The sequence below is a fragment of the Macaca fascicularis genome, chromosome 10, assembly GCF_037993035.2.
Source record: "Macaca fascicularis isolate 582-1 chromosome 10, T2T-MFA8v1.1".
NCBI classification, from domain to species: domain Eukaryota; kingdom Metazoa; phylum Chordata; class Mammalia; order Primates; family Cercopithecidae; genus Macaca; species Macaca fascicularis.
Genome location: NC_088384.1, coordinates 105,718,782 through 105,737,602, shown reverse-complemented (window position 1 = coordinate 105,737,602; position 18,821 = coordinate 105,718,782). Strand labels below are relative to the sequence as shown.

Genomic DNA, 18,821 nt, shown 5'->3' with positions numbered 1-18,821 from the left:
AGGCGTCTAATAATGGCACGGTTGATTACACATACCAGTCTGATCGGCTGTTTTCCTTTACCTCCCTAGATTACCCTCTTGACTTGAACCACAGTGAAACCTTCCTGCAAACTACAACGTTTCTTCCTGAAGACTTCACCTACTTTGCAAACCATACCTGCCCTGAAAGGCTCCCTTCCATGAGTGAGTAGAGCTCTGGCCTATCTTCCTCTGCTTTTAAAATGGGTAAAGGGGAGGGCACTCTTCATCTTTCTGTCTGCCTAGAGAGAGAATATAAATACCTCCCTGTCATTGGAAACAGGGTTTGTGAAAGTCATTTGTGCTCCTGGCTCCTCTTCAAAGCCTGCTGCAGGGTTGCCTGTGTTCTTGGGTGCCATTTTCTCCCTTTTCGACTTTTTCACTCTTTCCTTTGCACTTGCTTGTCGTTTGTAACTTGGGTTCTGTTTGAACTTCCTAGAGAAAGTATGAATACAGTCATTCATAGCTTAACAATGAGGGTGCTTTCTGAGAAGTACATCATGAGGTGATTTTATTGTTGGGGGAACCTCCTAGAGTAGACTTCCACAAATCTCGATGACATAGCCTGCTGCACCCCTAGGCTGTGTGGTATGGCCTGTTGCTCCTAGGCTGCAAACCTGTGCAGCATGGTGCTATACAGTAACTGTAGCTCAGTGGTAAGTATTTGTGTATCTAAACATAGAAAAGGTACAGTAAAAAATGACGTATAAAAGATAAAAAATGGTACAGCTGTGTAGGGCGCTTACCATGAATGGAGCCTGCAGGAATGGAAGTTGCTCTGGCAAGTCAGTGAGTGAGTGAATGTGAATGTGAAGGCCTGAGACATGACCGTGCACTACTGCAGGCTTTATGAACACCGAACACTTAGGCTGCACTACATTTATTCAGAAAATAGTCTTCTTTCTTTAATGATAGATTAACCTTACTGTTATACCTTTTTACTTTATAAACTTGTGAACTTTTAAAAAGTTTATAAAAAGTTTTTTAAAAAACTGCAGCCTCAAACTCCTAGGCTCAAGCCATCCTCCCGCCTCAGCCTCCTGAGGAGCTGGGACTACAAGTGCCTGTTGTCACACCTGGCTAATTTTAAAATTATTATTATTATTTTTTTAAGAGATGGGGTGTTACTGTGTTGCCCACGCTAGTCTTCAACTCCTGGCCTCAAATAACCCTCCCACTTAGGCCTGGGCCACAGGCTGCAGTGTGCCATGATTGCGCCACTACACTCCAACCCGGGCAACAAAGCAAGACCCTGTCTCAAAAAAAAGGGTAAAATAACGATTTAAAAATAGAGTATAATAAATATATAAACCAGTAGCATAGTTTATTATCATTATCTGGTATAATGTACTCTACATAATTGTATGTGCTATACTTTTTTTTTTTTTTTTGAGATGGAGTTTTGCTCTTGTTGCCCAGGTTGGAGTGCAGTGGTGCAGTCTCCGCTCACTGCAACCTCTGCCTCCCAGGTTCAGGTGATTCTCCTGCCTCAGCCTCCCGAGTAACTGGGATTATAGGCACCTGCCACCACGCCTGCCTAATTCTTGTATTTTTAGTAGAGATGGGGGTTTCACCATGTTGGCCAGGCTGGTCTCGAACTCCTGACCTCAGGTGATCCGCCCACCTCAGCCTCTCAAAGTGCTCGGATTACAGGTGTGAGCCACTGCTCCCAGCCTTGTGATACACTTTTATATGACTGGCAGTGCAGTAGATTTGTTTATACCAGCATCACCAGAAACACTTGAGTAACACAACAATGTTATGGCAGCTATGTCATCACTAGGCAGTAGGAATTTTTCAACTCCATTGTGATCTTATGCAGCCACCGTATATGCCATCCATCACTGGTGAAAATGTGAAAACACGTGACTGTCTAGGCAGTCAGCTTTGTCTTTTTTGTATAAATCTCCCACTGATTGTAGTGCTTGGTCTTAGAGGTGGGGGTCTCACTATGTTGCCCAGGCTGGTCTCGAACTTCAGTGCTCAAGCAATCTTCATGCCTCAGCCTCCTGAGTAGCTGGGACTACAGGCATTAGCCACCATGCCTTGCAAGTTATTGTTTTAACAAAGTGCTAGTTAGAACAATTCTTAGATCTTTTTGTTCTTTTTTTTGAATCTCATGTAAGCTAAAACAAGGATAGTAAACTCTTACACCTTTCCTATACTTTTAGGCTTCTTATATGGTTCCCCACTTCTTTAAAAAAATTTTTTTTAAAGAAGTGAGATCAAGAAAAGGAAAACCTTACATTTGCAAAGTTGAGTTTTATTCTCAAACATAGTGAAAATAGAAGAAAATGTTAGAAATAGCCATGCATGGTATTTGAACATATTCTCATCCATATATGAATAATTAATTGTAAGTATGTAAGTTGTGTTGGAAGCCTTACTGTTTCATTTGCATGTCTCACCACTCATATATAGGTTTTCCCTTTAAAATCTGTGTTTGTCTGCATCTAGATGTAAGCTTAGTTTGGGAAGGCTAAGATTTGTGTATCAGAAATAGGCATTGACAGGCCTAAAACTAATGTTATCAGTTCATTGTTTTAATAGCATTTATTGATTGTTACTGTACCACTTCCTGACTTTCAGATGCATTCTGAGTTAGGACATAATCACTCAGGGTCCTGACCCACTGGTGAATGGATTGAGAGAGGTAGTGTGTCTGCACTTGGATCAGGAGCAAACCAACATGACTCTAAGCTCAGCTACTTTTCTCCTTCTACTCAGAAAAGCTCAGCTGCAGCCAGGTGCAGGGGCTCACAGCTATAATCCCAGCACTTTGGGAGGCCAAGGTGGTAGAATCACTGCGGCCCAGTTGAAGACCAACCTGGGCAACACAGTGAGACCCCGTCTCTATTTATTAAAACATACTAATAAACAAAACAAAAGAAAAAAAGGCTGGGCGCAGTGGCTCATGCCTTTAATCCCAACACATTGGGTGGCCCAGGTGGGTGGATCCCTTAAGGTCAGGAGTTCGAGACCAGTCTGGCCAACAAGGCGAAACCCCTCTCTATTAAAAATACAAAATTAGCTGGGTGTGGTGGCGTATTCCTGTAGTCCCAGCTGCTCAGGAGGCTGAGGCAGGAGAATTGCTTGAACCCAGAGGCAGAGGTTGCAGTGAGCTGAGATCACACCACTGCACTCCAGCCTGGGCGACAGAGCAAGACTGTCTCAAAAGAAAGAAAAGAAAAGCTCAGCTGCTGTTTTACTTTAAAGTCTTCATTTCTTACTGGCCCCTGACAGAAGCAGAACTCTAAAGTCTTAATTCCTTGATTTGCCTCTTTACCTTGATAATAGTGAGGAACTGAAATGCAGTGAGATGGAAAGCAGAGGAAGGGACTTCCATCCTTGCTAAAAACAAATCAGCTGAAAAAGCATTGTACTTCTCCAGAGACTAAAACCTCAGGCATAGGGAAACCTATCATTTTCTGATCTCTTAATCCTTTTCCCCCTCTCTATTCAGAGGGCCCAATAGACATAAACATGAGTGAAATCGGAATGGATTACATTCATGAACTCTTCTCCAAAGACCCAACCATCAAGCTCGGAGGTCACTGGAAGCCTTCTGATTGCATGCCTCGGTGGAAGGTAGGGTGTGAAGTCAGAGTCAAAATGCTGAGAAACCCACCTGGGGTTTGCCTTTGGTCCGAATCACCATGGGATTAGCTAACCAATGACATTTTGTCATTTTCATCCTACCACCCCATGCAAATGTAGAAATATTTTGGAGGAATGGGTTTCCACAAGGACTCTTTTGTAGACACAGAAATTTGCATTATTCTGATGACCGAGCAAGACCCTTTGGTCTTCCTGCCAGGAATATTAACAAAGCAAGGGGATGAGGCGTTGGTGGTCTCTACTGACCCATTTGCAGAAGTCATCTGCAGAGTCAGTGCTTCATGCCTGTCCTCCATTGGTTACTACAAGATTAGTGGATTAAAAAGCAAAGTTATCTGACTTGACACTGAGATTTAGTGTTTTTCTGCCTGACCATAGTCAGAAGACATCAGTAGTTTTCGTTAAGCTGTGACGCTGGCTTAAGTCCATTCTTTCAACAAGAATCTATTAAAATGCAAGGGGAAATACTGTTTTGTGAAGCTTGTTTTAATTGTAAGTTTATAAATGTATTTTTGTCACAGTGTAGAATGTGTGTTTTCCTATGAGTTATGGCCTAGAATAAATTGTAGGCCTACTATGTACCATAAGGTATGGTATATGTAAGAATAACATTCATCTAGGTCCAAGGACCAGCTTGCCAACATAGATCTTTGTTTAGAGAAAGCTGAGGACAATGTAGCCAGCCTCCCAGAACTCCCATGGGTTGGTCAGCAATTCTGCAGGGGTGTCCTGCTAAGGAGTGAAAGCTGAGAGTCCTAACTGTGCTGCTTTTGCGGTGATCCTCTCCAGGTGGCGATCCTTATCCCCTTCCGGAATCGCCACGAGCACCTCCCTGTCCTGTTCAGACACCTGATTCCCATGCTCCAGCGCCAGCGCCTGCAGTTTGCATTTTATGTGGTTGAACAAGTAAGTGGTCCTTTCTTTTCCTTTCTTCTTTCTCTTCTGAGACGGCAGTTTAGGATGCTGCAAGCTGATCCACTGTTGGTGTGAAGAGCCAATAAAACTGAAATCTTAGGATTGAGTTGCCTGACATTTGAAGGGGAGCAGAGAGCAATTCTGTGCTCCTGGTTCTAGATGTTTGTTGCCCAGTACTGGTCACACTTGAATCCAGGAGAGAGCTTTGCTCATGAACAAAGGCCTCTTGTGTGGTGGTTTTGTTGGTGCCTGCAGGCTCCAGACCCAGGAAGTTTCCCTTAAGGTAAAGAGCTGCAGCAAGGTACAGCACAGAGGATGTGGCCTTGGAGTCAAGAGACCTCAGTGCTTGTCATGTCTGCTTTTAATCAGCCAAGTGGCCTGGGACATTTGCAGACTTCTCTAAGCCTGAGGGTTTGGTTTTGTTTTAATCTTAAAAATATTGGTAGTGAACCAGATATAGAGGTCACAAACTGAAGAAGATCACGTGGCAAATTCAGTCTGTAAATCTTTTTTTTTTTTTTGGGTCCTGCATATTTTTTATTTGCCTTTAGATGGAACATGACGGTCCTACTGTGGTTTTCTCTTGCCTGGCCTAGTTTATATGTTTATATTACTGACTTGGCCTCTGTAGGCGTTTTGAAGTATGTGATCCTTGAACTAGAAGTGCTATATCCATAGATAAACAAAAGGTTGACAGATTTCCCTGAATATACTGATCGTCAGCCTGAGGGTCTGTTGCATGCTTACCTCTCCCTATGGGCACAATTTTGAGTCTCATAGTCTGAGTTGCTCTTAAGTGTCACCCTGGAGCTTGCCTTATATTGGAGTGAGAAAGAAGGGCTGAGCACCACTGTTCAGCAAGGCCGGGCATCTGGGAAATGTTAACGGTCTATCTGCCGGTCCTAAGTTGGGTATTTTGATAGTGGCAAGGGGGAGTCAATGTAGCTGTAATACTAATTAGGCTGTCAACTGATTTGAACTGATATCTTCATGAGCCTCTGAATTCTTTGTCCATGGACTTGAGTTCCTGGCATGTTCAGTGGCTATTGTCTTAGTTAGATCTTAAAAATAAAACAAGACAAAACCAAAAACCACTCTTTGTATTAGATTTGGTTTATGAACAGTTAGAGATTGGTTAATATACTGAAGAGAATGATTGACAAGTGGTAGAGAGTAGATATGGTAATGTTGTCTCTTTGTGGAGCGAGGTATTCTTCTAAATGCTGTTATATGGTTGAATTTCTGCCTTCAGTAGCCTTGGGAAAGAGAAGCTTGGGTTTGCTACCACTTACATTTTTAAAGAAACTGGGGCCAGAGGTCCAGTGACTTTTTCTTTTTCTTTTTTTCCTTTTTCTTTTTCTTTTTTTCCTTTTTCTTTTTTTTTGAAGATGGAGTCTTGCTCTGTCGCCCAGGCTGGAGTACAATGGTGCGATCTTGGCTCACTGCAGCCTCCGCCTCCCGGGTTCAAGCGATTCTCCTGTCTCACCCTCCTAAGTAGCTGGGATTGCAGGCATGCGTCACCACGCCTAGCTAATGTTTTTGTATTTTCAGTAGAGACGGGATTTCACGATGTTGGCCTGGCTGGTCTCGAACTCCTGATCTGCCTGCCTTGGCCTCCCAAAGTGCTGGGATTACAGGTGTGAGCCACTGTGCCTGTGCCAGAGGTCCAGTGACTTCTGGGCCACACTGTGCGTTGATGTGTGGTGCTGGACCTGGTTACACTAGCCCAGTGATCATTTCCAGTTGGTTCTAATAAACTCTTCTTTAGGCACAGCAAAGATAGCAAAGATTTTGCTTCAAGATTCTTTTGAAAATAAAGTTCTGTTTCTTTTAGGTTGGTACCCAACCCTTTAATCGAGCCATGCTTTTCAACGTTGGCTTTCAAGAAGCAATGAAGGACTTGGATTGGGACTGTTTGATTTTTCATGATGTAGATCACATACCAGAAAGTGATCGCAACTATTATGGATGTGGACAGATGCCGAGGCATTTTGCAACCAAATTGGATAAGTATATGTATCTGTGAGTATCATTTCCTCTTAACTAAAGAGGCTAAATCTGAAAGAATGGTGAGCGATGTGAAGAGGAAATCTAATTAGCTGCAACCTAGACGCCCATCAGCTGATGGATGGATAAACAAAATGTGTATATCCATACAGTTGGAGTACTGTTGGGCAATGGAAAGGAATGAAGTACTGATACGTGCCAAAACACGGATGAACTTCGAAAACATTAAGTTAAAGAAGCCAGACACAAATGGTGTATCATATGTATCATATGATTCCAGGTATCTGAAATGTCCAGAATAAGCAAATCTATAGCGACAGAAAGTAGGTAAATGGTTATAAGGGGCTAAGGAGGATAGGGGGAGTAGGGGCGATTGCTTTTGGGTGCAAAGCTTTGCAGGGGACAGTGATGAAACATGCTAATATAGATTGTGGTCATGGTTGCACAATTCAGTGTATAAACTAAAACCATTGAATGATATACTCTAAATGGGCGAATTGTGTGTGGGTATATCAGTTATATCTCACTAAAGCTATTAGAAATCGGTTTGCAAAAATTAATTTTGCTCGTTTGATTGATACATGTCAGCATGAGGAAGCAAGTACATATGGATCGGGTCAGGAGCACAGAGAGCACTGTTTTTAGTTCTCAGATGAGAACCTTTTAGGGAAAACAATTACCCAGTAGCACACAGATGATTGATGTCCCACATCTCCTCCTAGGCTTCCTTACACCGAGTTCTTTGGCGGAGTGAGTGGCTTAACAGTGGAACAATTTCGGAAAATCAATGGCTTTCCTAATGCTTTCTGGGGTTGGGGTGGAGAAGATGACGACCTCTGGAACAGGTACCTCTACCCTTCTTTTGTTGTCTTCTAGAAATGCTACCTTAGACTGCAGACCAGTGCTATCCAATAGGAATGTAATGCAAGCCAAGTGTGTAATTTAAAATGTTCTAGTAGCTACAGTTTAAAAGGTTAAGAAAAAAAAAATGAAATTGACCAGGTGTGATGGCTCACACCTGTAATCCCAGCACTTTGGGATCACTTGAGCCCGGGAGTTCGAGGCCACAGAGAGCTGCCACTGCACTCTAGTTTGAGTGACAGAGTGAGACCTGTCTTAAAAAATACACACACATAGGCCGGGCTCAGTGGCTTACGCCTGTAATCCCAGCACTTTGGGAGGCCGAGGCAGGCGGATCACGAGGTCAGGAGATCACGAGGTCAGGAGATCGAGACCATCCTGGCTAACACAGTGAAACCCTGTCTCTACTAAAAATACAAAAAATTAGCCGGGCCTGGTGGCGGGCGCCTGTACTCCCAGCTACTCGGGAGACTGAAGCAGGAGAATGGCGTGAACCCAGGAGGCGGAGCTTGCAGTGAGCCAAGATCGCGCCACTGCACTCCAGCCTGGGCGACAGAGCAATACTCCGTCTCAAAACACACACACACACACACACACACACACACACACACTCTTACAAGTTTTTAGAAAATATCTTAAATCTTAATTTAAAAATATCTTAATATCTTGGCCGGGCGCGGTGGCTCAAGACTGTAATCCCAGCGCTTTGGGAGGCCGAGACGGGCGGATCACGAGGTCAGGAGATCAAGACCATCCTGGCTAACACGGTGAAACCCCCTCTCTACTAAAAAAATAGAAAAAACTAGCCGGGCGAGGTGGCAGGCGCCTGTAGTCCCAGCTACTCGGGAGGCTGAGGCAGGAGAATGGCGTGAACCCGGGAGGCGGAGCTTGCAGTGAGCGGAGATCCAGCTACTGCACTCCAGACTGGGTGACACAGCGAGACTCCGTCTCAAAAAAAAAATAAATAAAAAAAATAAAAATAAAAATAAATCTTAATATCTTAAAAAATAAACTGTATATCCCAACAAAGCAGCTATTTTCATTTCTCTCCTTTGACATGCAAAAATAAACATAAATTATAATTTAGCAGTTTTTTCTTATAATAAAGAATATGTTCATTGTAAAATACAGATGAGTATAAAAATAAAATAAATTACCCACAAAAAGAAGTAACATGTTACCATTTCATTGAGTTTATTTTGTGTTTAAAAAGTGGCAAGTGAATAGTAATTTAAAATCTCTGTGTATCGGTTTTTAAAATCACAAGTCTCAGGATTGTGAGGATTAAATGATGTAATGTGTATGGAGCTCTGGCATATCTGATATGTGATAAGCTCTCAATAGATGTTACTGCTTTTATTATATCAACATTAAATACTCTGTAAACAGGATCTTAAGTGGCTCCATTTAATTCCGTTATATAGATGTACTATAATTTATGTAACTGTTTCCTGTTGTATATTTAGAATCTTTTCCATTTTCTACTATTTAGAGTGTGATATAGTAGATAACTCTTTTGCCTGTTATTCCTATTTAGGAAAAATTCCTATAAGTGAATGTAGTCATTTTAAGGCTCTTTTTTTAAAGCTCTGTCCTTTAATGGGTGCAAATAGGGTTCTTAAGGCAAATTATAACTAAGTGCCCCTCCTGCTATAAGTTTCTAACAAAACTTCACTTCACCAGTGTTCTGTGTACTAAATGTCCATTTCATTGGAACCACTCCAAACTGAAGGGTGGAATATTAGTGATGCGTCTACACAGATTTAGCTGCGCCATCACATAAGGCTCGCATTGTACAAACTTGGATGAACAATCCTGTGTGTGAGTGGAATAAAGTAATATTTTTATGGAGTAAGTAAATAGTAACCTAATAAGGAACAAATGCAAACTACTACCTAGTATCTGTTTACTTTGTAGCTTGGCTTTTAAAAAGTATGTGTTAGTTGTTAATTACGAGTACTATTTTGCTGATAAAATTTCAAATGATAGGCTGAGCACTGTGGCTCACACCTGTAATCCCAGTTCTTTGCAAGGCCGAGGCTTGAGGATCACTTGAGCCCAGGAGTTCAAGACCAGCCTGGGCAACAGTGAGACCTCGTCTCTACAAAAAATAAAAAAAAATTAGCCAATTGTGGTGGCACACACTTGTAGTCCCAGCTACTGAGGAGGCTGAGATGGGAGGACTACTTGAGCTTGGGAGATTGAGGCTGCACTGAACCATGATTGTCTCACTGTACTCCAGCCAGGGAAACACAGTGGACCCTGTCTCTTTAAAAAAAATAAATAAATAAAAATTAGGTTATACAAGCATCTAAGTGTTAATCCCCATTTTGATTCTGTTTTATTCCCTGGAAGTAGCCATTTCTTTCCATACTTTTCTTTTTTTTTTTTGAGACAGATTTTCTTTTTGTCACCCAGGCTGGTGCGATCCTGGCTCACTGCAACCTTCGCCTCTCAGGTTCAAGTGATTCTCCTGTCTCAGCCTCCTGAGTAGCTGGGATTACAGACCTGTGCCACCACGCCTGGCTAATTTTTTTTTTTTTTAAGTAGAGACGGGATTTCACCATGTTGGCCAGGTTGGTCTCGTCCAACCTCAAGTGATCTGCCCCCCTCAGCCTCCCAAAGTGCTGGGATTACAGGCATGAGCCACCGAGCCCAGCCTGTTTTTTCTATTCACATAAAAACTTTAATTCAGTTAAAATTGAATTTTAACTCAGTGTTTAAAAAATGACACAGTGAGTCAGTTGAGTGGGAAAGCCTTTGCTGTGTGTGATTTCCAGGGTAAGCTTGTAACACGTCTTGTAGGCTTTGGTAGCTCCTGGGCTGTTACCATTGTATCTAAAAGCCCGTTCTCTTGGTCTTGGACAGAGTGCAGAATGCAGGCTATTCTGTGAGCCGGCCAGAGGGTGACACAGGAAAGTACAAGTCCATTCCTCATCACCATCGAGGAGAAGTCCAGTTTCTTGGAAGGTTGGTGCAATTTATTTCTGTCTCTTAGAAGTATCCCTTATACTGGCCGGGCATGGTGGCTCAGGCCTGTAATCCCAGCACTTTGGGAGGCTGAGGCAAGAGGATCACGAGGTCAGGAGATCGAGACCATCCTGGCTAACACGGTGAAACCCCGTCTCTACTAAAAATACAAAATATTAGCCAGGCGTGGTGGCGGGCACCTGTAGTCCCAGCTACTTGGGAGGCTGAGGCAGGAGAATGGCGTGAACCTGGGAGGTGGCTTGCAGTGAGCCGAGATTGCACCACTGCACTCCAGCCTGGGCGACAGAGCGAGACTCAGTCTCAAAAAAAAGAAGGATCCCCTATACTTTCATGTCCGGATGTCTTAGACCATATTACAACCCCTCCTACTCCCCACCCCAAGCCCTGTTCTAATGGCTGTTTGATAGCTGCTGCGTGTATTCTAACTGAGGCAGACCAGTGTGGGGATCAGACCATTGGTGAACATTTCTTTTTTTTTTTTTTTTTTTTTTTTTTTTTTTTTGAGACGGAGTCTCGCTCTGCCGCCCAGGCTGGAGTGCAGTGGCCGGATCTCAGCTCACTGCAAGCTCCGCCTCCCGGGTTCACGCCATTCTCCTGCCTCAGCCTCTCCAGTAGCTGGGACTACAGGCGCCCGCCACCTCGCCCGGCTAGTTTTTTGTATTTCTTAGTAGAGACGGGGTTTCACCGTGTCAGCCAGGATGGTCTCGATCTCCTGACCTCGTGATCCGCCCGCCTTGGCCTCCCAAAGTGCTGGGATTACAGGCTTGAGCCACCGCGCCCGGCCATTGGTGAACATTTCAATAGTAAGATTCTTCTAAGGAAATCACTCATCCTTTGTCTTTAGCATTGTGGTCTCCCCAGTAGCCTTTGGAGAGTTTGGGGAAAAAACGGCTTGGATGAAGGTCCCTGAGGTGACAGAGCAGTGGCGCCCTTTCTGCAGGCTCCCGTTCCGAATGGTGTCCTGAGCTTCTGTCTGGGTGGCTGCAGTTGCTGTGTTACCTTTTCTTTTTGTGTGTGTGTGTGTGTCTTTTCTAAATTGTGTGGAAGACTGTGCTCTAGACAACCAATTCTAATTGCTGAAATTCTGTTTTCATGGGAGTAAAATGGCACTGCACACAGAGTATGAACTTTCTCATCTGTTGTATTTTTAACACTTTACCTCCCACTTCCCCACTCTCTGACCTTGGCTAGTTACCTCACATTACTAAGCCTCGGTTTCCTGATTTGCTAGCAGGGGCTGGGGTGAGCATTAAATGAAATAATTAAGTAAAGCATCTGGCATGAAACACAGGAGGTGTTTCTGACAACAGCACTCAGCCTGGCATAGCAGAGTGGCCGTGCATCCGCCTTGTGCTGTGGAAGTGCTGCCATGGGTTGCGTCCTTTGCTGTGGGACGCCCTGCTCCATCCTCTGACCGCAGAGGCATGGGGCCTCACCCAGAGCCACCTCTTCTCTGTTTGCTCCCTAAACAGGTATGCTCTGCTGAGGAAGTCAAAAGAACGGCAAGGGCTGGATGGCCTCAACAACCTGAACTACTTTGCAAACATCACATACGACGCCTTGTATAAAAACATAACTGTCAACCTGACACCCGAGCTGGCTCAGGTGAACGAGTACTGAGAGGAGAGAATTGTACGTTTGCTTTACCCACCGCCACCAAGAAAGCAGTCTGATGAGATTTTTTTGGATGGGGGGAGGGTCTACACAGCAAGAGAACAGAAATACCGTGTCTCATGAAGGATCACAGGGTTCGGGGGGAAAATGTGACAGCACACGCACAAACGCCTTCACTGGATCAGCCGCTGGGACTGAGGGAGTGAGCTTGGGGACTTCCTTCGTCAGCACTGGCTTTCTGTTTTCATAAGACAGACGTCTGTCCCGCTGCTCTCTCCCTGTCTCCTACCCGACATCCTGTCTTAGCCACAGTCTCCAGAACCTGTGATAAACTGTGATCTGCCGTGGTCCTGCCGTGGTCCTGCCGTGGAGCCTGTCCCTACACATGACCTTGGAGCCTCTTGGCCTTGAGAGCAGAGGCAAACCCACCATAGGGCAGCTGCATTTTAGGAAGAGCAAATGAAACTCCACACCATTCTTCTATATCGTTTTCTCTTTGGTTTCATTTTTTTAAAAAATTACCTTCTTTGGGTGGGGATTGAGGGTGGAGGGGAGGGCGTTTGGGAAAGATAAATAGACATAAATATATAACAATCACTTCTTGAAGAAGTATAATTGTAAATAAGCCATGTAAAATGCCTTTTTAAAATTTAATTTTCTAGCTGGCTCCAATTCAAATCGAGGATTTATATATTAGGCCAGTTATTTGGTTGGCAAGTGCAGGAATTCAGTTAAAATGCGGTTGCAGAATATCATCTCCCGAATTGCTATTACTTTGGGAAGGGAGTGGATATAGGGCATGTCACAAAAGAACAAAATAACCTGACCTTTATTGCTGGGAGCTGGCTTCTGCCCCTTTCTTCCTCCCCCACGAGTCTTGCCCTTGACTTCTGCTCTGGATTCACCCTTTCGTGTTGGCCACGCACGTGCTCATCCCACTCTCCGCTAAGCGGGAGGCTGCTGTTGGAGCAGGCTGCTTCCTGCCCAAAGCAGGCCCTCCGGGGCTCGCTGCACACACACCCCTGGCTCTCCAGGCTTCGTGTTCTGTCCTTTCATCAGCATGGTGGGGCAGGGGGCGGGGGATGGGGGTGTGTATGGGAATCCCTCCCCCCCTTTTTTTTCTCTTGTGGAACTTGGCCACAGTTTCTGAACAATGTGCCTACATTACCAGCTGGCTTCAGTGATTCCTCTGTTTCCCTTTTTGGTTTCTGTAAAGATTCTTTGTCAACATTAGTAACTGATACATAGAACCAAGGAGCACTTGAATAGGGAGCCAGGAGCCAGGGAGCTGGTGACACTTGTGTGCTGTGGGGTAGCTGGATCCAGGTAAGACCGGATTGAAGCTTTGAAATTAGACTAACAAAGCTCCAGACAGCAAGAGCCCAGGTGCACTGCTTACACTCCCACCTGCATTTTGAAGTCATATTCTGTTTTGTTTTGTTTTTTAAGACTGGCTCTGGCTCTGTCGCCTAGGCTGGAGTGCAGTGGCACGATCACCTCTGCAGCCTCCATCTCTCAGGCTCAAGCCATTTTCCCACCTCAGCCTCCCGAGTAGCTGAGACTACAGGTGCACACCACCACACCTGGCTAATTTTTTGTATTTTTAGTAGAGATGGGGTTTTGCCATGTTGCCCAGGCTGGTCTTGAACTCCTGGACTCAAGCAGTTCACCCACCTTGACTTCCCAAAGTGCTGGGATTATGGGCAGGTGTGAGCCATTGCACCCAGCCTTGAAGTCATACTCTAAATTGTATTTGAATTTGTGCCTCTTTGTTTTTCCCCAAACCAAAGCCCTCAAATTGCAGTCTCTGTCGGCTTCTGCAGAATTCTGGAAAATGCCAGTTTTCCTCCCCCCTCTTCTTTTCCATAAAACATATTTATATATTGTGATGAGGAGTACTTTCTAAAGAGTACTTCGTATTTTTTTTTAATTGCCTTGTTTGCCTTCAACTTCCTTGATTTTCATGGTTTACATGGGTGTGTGTAGGGGTGTGTGTGTGTATGTGTGTGGGTTAGGACTTTTTTCGTTGCATGTGATGGTTCTGTGGACATATGATCCCCACAAACTGTGGGAGTGATTGGCCAGGCCTTGTTTTTTTTGTTTGTGTTTTTGTTCTTTTGAAGAATAGAGTGGTATTTAGAAAATAAATTGCATTGCAAAGCTCTTATCGGCTCATATGAGAGAGCAGGCTCCTGCCCTTGAAAATGCTGGTAAGCTATAGCATATGTTTTTAAGACTTAAGCATTTCATGCTTTAAAATACCTTCACAAGGGAACATTACACACAGAAGTTCATTTGGTTTTCCTTTGTTTTATGGTGCATATAGCAATAAAGAGCCCCCCCTCCACCCTGCAACTCCCACCCTACACCGGGCCTTTGTCCCTGCCTCGGCTTTTCTCCCCTTCTCATTCTTCTCTCCCCTTTCCTCACTGAAGGCTGTGAGTTGCTTTCAATGTGACAACACTATGATGTCATTTGGACGGATTTGCCAGGACAGACTGATTCTGAGTCATGGGTGCCATGTGTGTATGCGGCAGTGTTGTAAGGCGATCTTGTTTGAAGCTCTGTGTTACCATAATTACCATCAAGTACACACTGTTGGCAAAAGGCTAACACCTGACTTAAGAACATACTGATCTGAGAACAAATGGAGAGCTCTCTTTTCACTGCTTAAAGTGGGGTCACTTTGATACCCTTGCGGTCATGTCTGTGTCTGATGAGTGTGGAATCTCTGGATGTGCACTGTCAGTCGTGTCCACCAGGCCTCGAATATCATATGGGAAATGTCATAGTTAAAAGTGTACAGCCAGGCCCGTGTTCTGTTAATAGCGTGAAATTGTCATGTTAAAAAAAAAAAACAAAAAAAACAGGAACCAAATGTGACCTTGTGTATATGTTGGTAGCTGACAGTCTTCAAGGCTACTGATGGGTGGCCCCTTAAATTAATCTTGTCTTTGATTGCTGTGTGCAGGGAAAGGTGTCCCCGTTCGTTCATGCTGTTTTGGGCGGATGGGGGGTATTTGCAAGAATACTCATTTTGACGTAATAGGTCCTCTTGTCAGAGATGCTCTACCACAGACATTAATAGCTGAGCAGCAGCCACATGGATTGATTGTATCCACTCACCATTGACGATGGCATTGAGCATAGCTAGCTTATTTCCATCACTACGTGTTTTTGAGCTTGCTCTTACGTTTTAAGAGGTGCCAGGGGTACATTTTTGCACTGAAATCTAAAGATGTTTTAAAAAACACTTTTCACAAAACTAGTCCTTTGTCATTGCATTATTTACTCATGTGTTTGTACATTTTTGTATGTTAATTTATGAATGATTTTTTCAGTAAAAAATACATATTCAAGAACCAAACCTTGGTGGTCGTTTCTCTTTGTCTAGGACAGTTTGGGTCCTTGGGGGCCTTTCCTTTTTCCTTTCCTTTCCTATAGGAGTTCAGCTACAGGCAGCTCAGCCCAGCTCTGGGTCTTGCTGGGGTGAACACTGCCTGACCTGCACTGCGAGTGAATGGGCTGAGTGAAAACTACATAGTGTAACAGCAGCAGTGTGCCCACTGTGCTGCCCAGGCATGCCTACACTTGGGTTTTCTTCCAAGAATCACCCAGGTGGTACCTGGAAAGTTGCATAAGACACTTGGGTGAGGAGACTTGAGGTCAAGGGGGTGGTAAGGGTTGATGGAGTTTGATTCCAGAAGGTTCTCTGGGATCAGTCTAGGGTTTATATGCCCAATTCTGCTCAGAGATTGTCATCATGGCTTCTATGTGTTGAATGTTTGCCACTCACAATATTAATAGTGTCAGATGCTGGGGACATAATAGAGAAAATGAGACAGGATCAGGGGCCTCATTAAGCTTACGGTCCACTGGGGGGTATGATTAAAATTGTATCCTTAATACCTGGTCCAAAAGAGCAAGCTGCAGGTGGTGAGTGCATGGTAGGGTGGCCATCCCAAGTGGGAATGTAGGGAAGGTGGAAGCAGGTGAGCTAGGGGGAGACAAGGAGCGGGGGGCACACAGCTGCAGGGTAGGGAGGAACCCAGCGTGGCAGGAGTAGAGGGCAGGGGGAGCACAGGGTGAGGAGTTTGCATTTCACCCTTAGAGCAATGGATTCAAGAGTTTTCAGCAGGTAGGGCTGTGTGATGCGATTCAGATTCCATAGCAACTTTGAGCGAGGGCTCTGGCTGCAGGGAGAATGGGCGATGGTACAGAAGCAGAAGATAAGCAGGGGGGAGTGAGATAGGTACAGGGACGATGGAGGAGGGGAGACTGGGAGATGCTGAGGTTGTGCTCTCAGGACCTGCCAGGGGTGATTGGGATGGAGAACTCTACCTAAGCTGCTGGCTTCCCACTTGCACAGGTGACAGGGCCATTCCCTGAGATGGGGGCACTAGAGTCAGACCAGAGTGGTGGGGCAGATACGAGATCAGTTGTGACTGCTGAGTTGAGGGAGTTTTGAGACAACCTGGCAGAGACAGCAGGGTGGGGGCTACAGGTGGACTGGGGAGTCTTTGGGTGGAGGAGGTTAGTGAGGACCCAGCAGTGGGGGAGATTGCTGGGGGACTGAGAACAGGAAGCATAGAGTGAGAGAAGGCAGCGGGCTTGGCCCAGACTCTGAGAACCTGGTTGAGAAAAGGAGGATGAGTGAGCAGGAGGAGGGGTGGGAGGCCGAGCAGGCCAAGAGGAAGAGCGATCAGCAGCACTGAAGGCAGCAGAGAAGCAATACAAGAGGAACAGGGAGAAGCAGTGACTTGGCAGTGGCCAGGTGTTGGAAATGTGGCAGGAGCCGTTTTGCTTACCTGATGAGGTGGAAGGAGATAGCAGCAGAGTGGGCGTCTCTTGGATTTCCTGGGAAGGGGTGGAAAGAGGAGGTCAGGGCCACAGGAAGTGTGGGAAGCTGGGGGTGGGGGATGAGTTGGGGTTGGGTTTTGTTTTTCCTACAAGAGAAGCTTGAGTGTGTTTCTTCTGAACCACACGGAATGTCTGAGAGAGGACAGCTGAATCTGTACAAGAGACCAGGTGATCTGGTGGGAATGTCCCTGAACTGTTGGCAGGAGATGAGATTCAAATCAGAAAAACCAAACAGGAGGAATGAGGATCTCTGTATAGGCCATCCCATTGGCAGACACACACCCCGTGGACTGTTGTTGCTGTGGAGGTCAGAGATCCCTTCCAGCCAGCTGCTGGAATTGGGATTCAGCAGAATTGATTCCTGGCACTACTACGTCCTCCACACTCTCAACATTTGTTTTTTTTGTTTGTTTGTTTTTTTTAGTTTTCGGGGAAGTCCAGTAATAAAAATAGTTCCTATTTATTAAGTACTTGCTATGTGCCAGGGCCCATGGTAAGTGCATTGCACACCGTGAGTCCTCAACTCTGAGAGGCGGACACTGCCCCTTGTTCTAGAGCAGGGCTTCTCCACATTGCTGTTGACAAATGGGGGAGCTGTCCTGCTCATTGTCGGGTGTTCAGCAGCACCCTTGGCCTCCTCCCTCTAGGTACAAACCCAAATGGAACAGCTACTCTAGACAAGCTGAAGCCACAGCTTGCCTGAGTTCATAAAAGTAGCAACGGAGCCGGCTGGGGACATTTTTGCCCCAGGGCATATGCTCTTAACCCCTAAGCTGCTTCTGCTGACCCAACTCCTTTGCATATGTGCTCTAAATAGCTTTTGTTCACAGAGTTGAAAAATCTCTTCTAAAAGGAATACGTGAATATGTGCTTGCTGGAAAATAAGTGTTAAATCTCTCCTTTAATGTTAGCAGTATGACTACATTTTTTAGTTTTTTGAGACTCTGTCTCTGTCGCCCAGGCTGGAGTGCAGTGGCACAATTGTAGCTCACCACAGCCTCGACCTCCTGGGCTCAAGTGATCCTCCCGCCTCAGCCTCCTAAGTAGCTGGGACTAGAAACCCACACCACCACGCTCAGCTAATTTTTATAATTTTTGTAATTCTTGTAGAGATGGGGTTTCACCATGTTGCCCAGACTGGTCTCAAACTTCTGGGCTCCAGCTGTCCTCTTGCCTTGGCCTCACAAAGTGCTGGGATTCCAGGTGTAAGCCACCATGTCCAGTCATTGGCTGATGTCCAGATCTATACTTGTATACCTATATGCATGCTTAGGAAAACAAAGGCATAGTTCAAAAACCATAAGTTGTCCTATAATTACTTTTTTTTTTTCCTTAATGTTTCTGGAGACCTCTTTTCTGTGAATGAAGAGCTTCCTCAAATAAAGCCCAGATGTTACCTCCTTGGAGAAGATTTGATGAGCACCCAGTCTAAAATGCCACCTCCCTCTCCCTGTACCCCCTTACCCTGCTTTATTTTGATCACAATATTCTCACTCTGAATCACACTGCATTGTTATTGTTCTTCGTTATTTGGCTGTCAACCCCACTAAAATATAATCCCCATGAAGGCAGAGACTGTTTTGTTCTCTGCTCTATCCCCAGTGCTAAGAACTGGTCTTAGCACATAGTAGTTGCTCTATAAATATTTGTTGCATGAATGACTGAACCTATCTTATCATTTGAATTGTGGCACATGGTAATCTCTTATGTGGATGTATGTAATTTAGCCATTCCCCTCCTAATGGACATGGAGGTAGTTTCCAGTTTTCTACTATCACATTATATGCACCACAGTGAACACAGATGGACATCAATCCATGGCACATATATGTGTAGGCCAACTTGAAAGAGTCCAAGAAATGAAATTGTTGGAGCAAGGGATCTGCACACACACACACACACACACACAAATACATACATATATTTATGATACAAGG

The 18,821-nt window shown here is 44.8% G+C and overlaps 1 protein-coding gene across 2 annotated transcripts in view; it reads left to right on the top strand.

Annotated features, from left to right (window-relative positions):
* Nucleotides 1-18,539, top strand: part of B4GALT5 (beta-1,4-galactosyltransferase 5) — an 89,839-nt gene extending 71,300 nt beyond the window's left edge. Inside the window, exons 3-9 of one of the 2 annotated variants that reach the window (XM_065523284.2) lie at nucleotides 70-183; nucleotides 3,482-3,606; nucleotides 4,426-4,542; nucleotides 6,386-6,573; nucleotides 7,281-7,403; nucleotides 10,288-10,389; nucleotides 18,232-18,539. In XM_065523284.2, coding sequence (XP_065379356.1) covers nucleotides 70-183; nucleotides 3,482-3,606; nucleotides 4,426-4,542; nucleotides 6,386-6,573; nucleotides 7,281-7,403; nucleotides 10,288-10,389; nucleotides 18,232-18,250 — 788 coding nt within the window. In that variant the 3' untranslated portion in view covers nucleotides 18,251-18,539. Of the gene's footprint in view, nucleotides 1-69; nucleotides 184-3,481; nucleotides 3,607-4,425; nucleotides 4,543-6,385; nucleotides 6,574-7,280; nucleotides 7,404-10,287; nucleotides 10,390-11,882; nucleotides 15,392-18,231 lie in introns of those variants that run through there. The other variant, XM_005569324.5, reaches the window with a different exon arrangement.
* The last annotated feature ends 282 nt before the right edge of the window (nucleotides 18,540-18,821 follow it).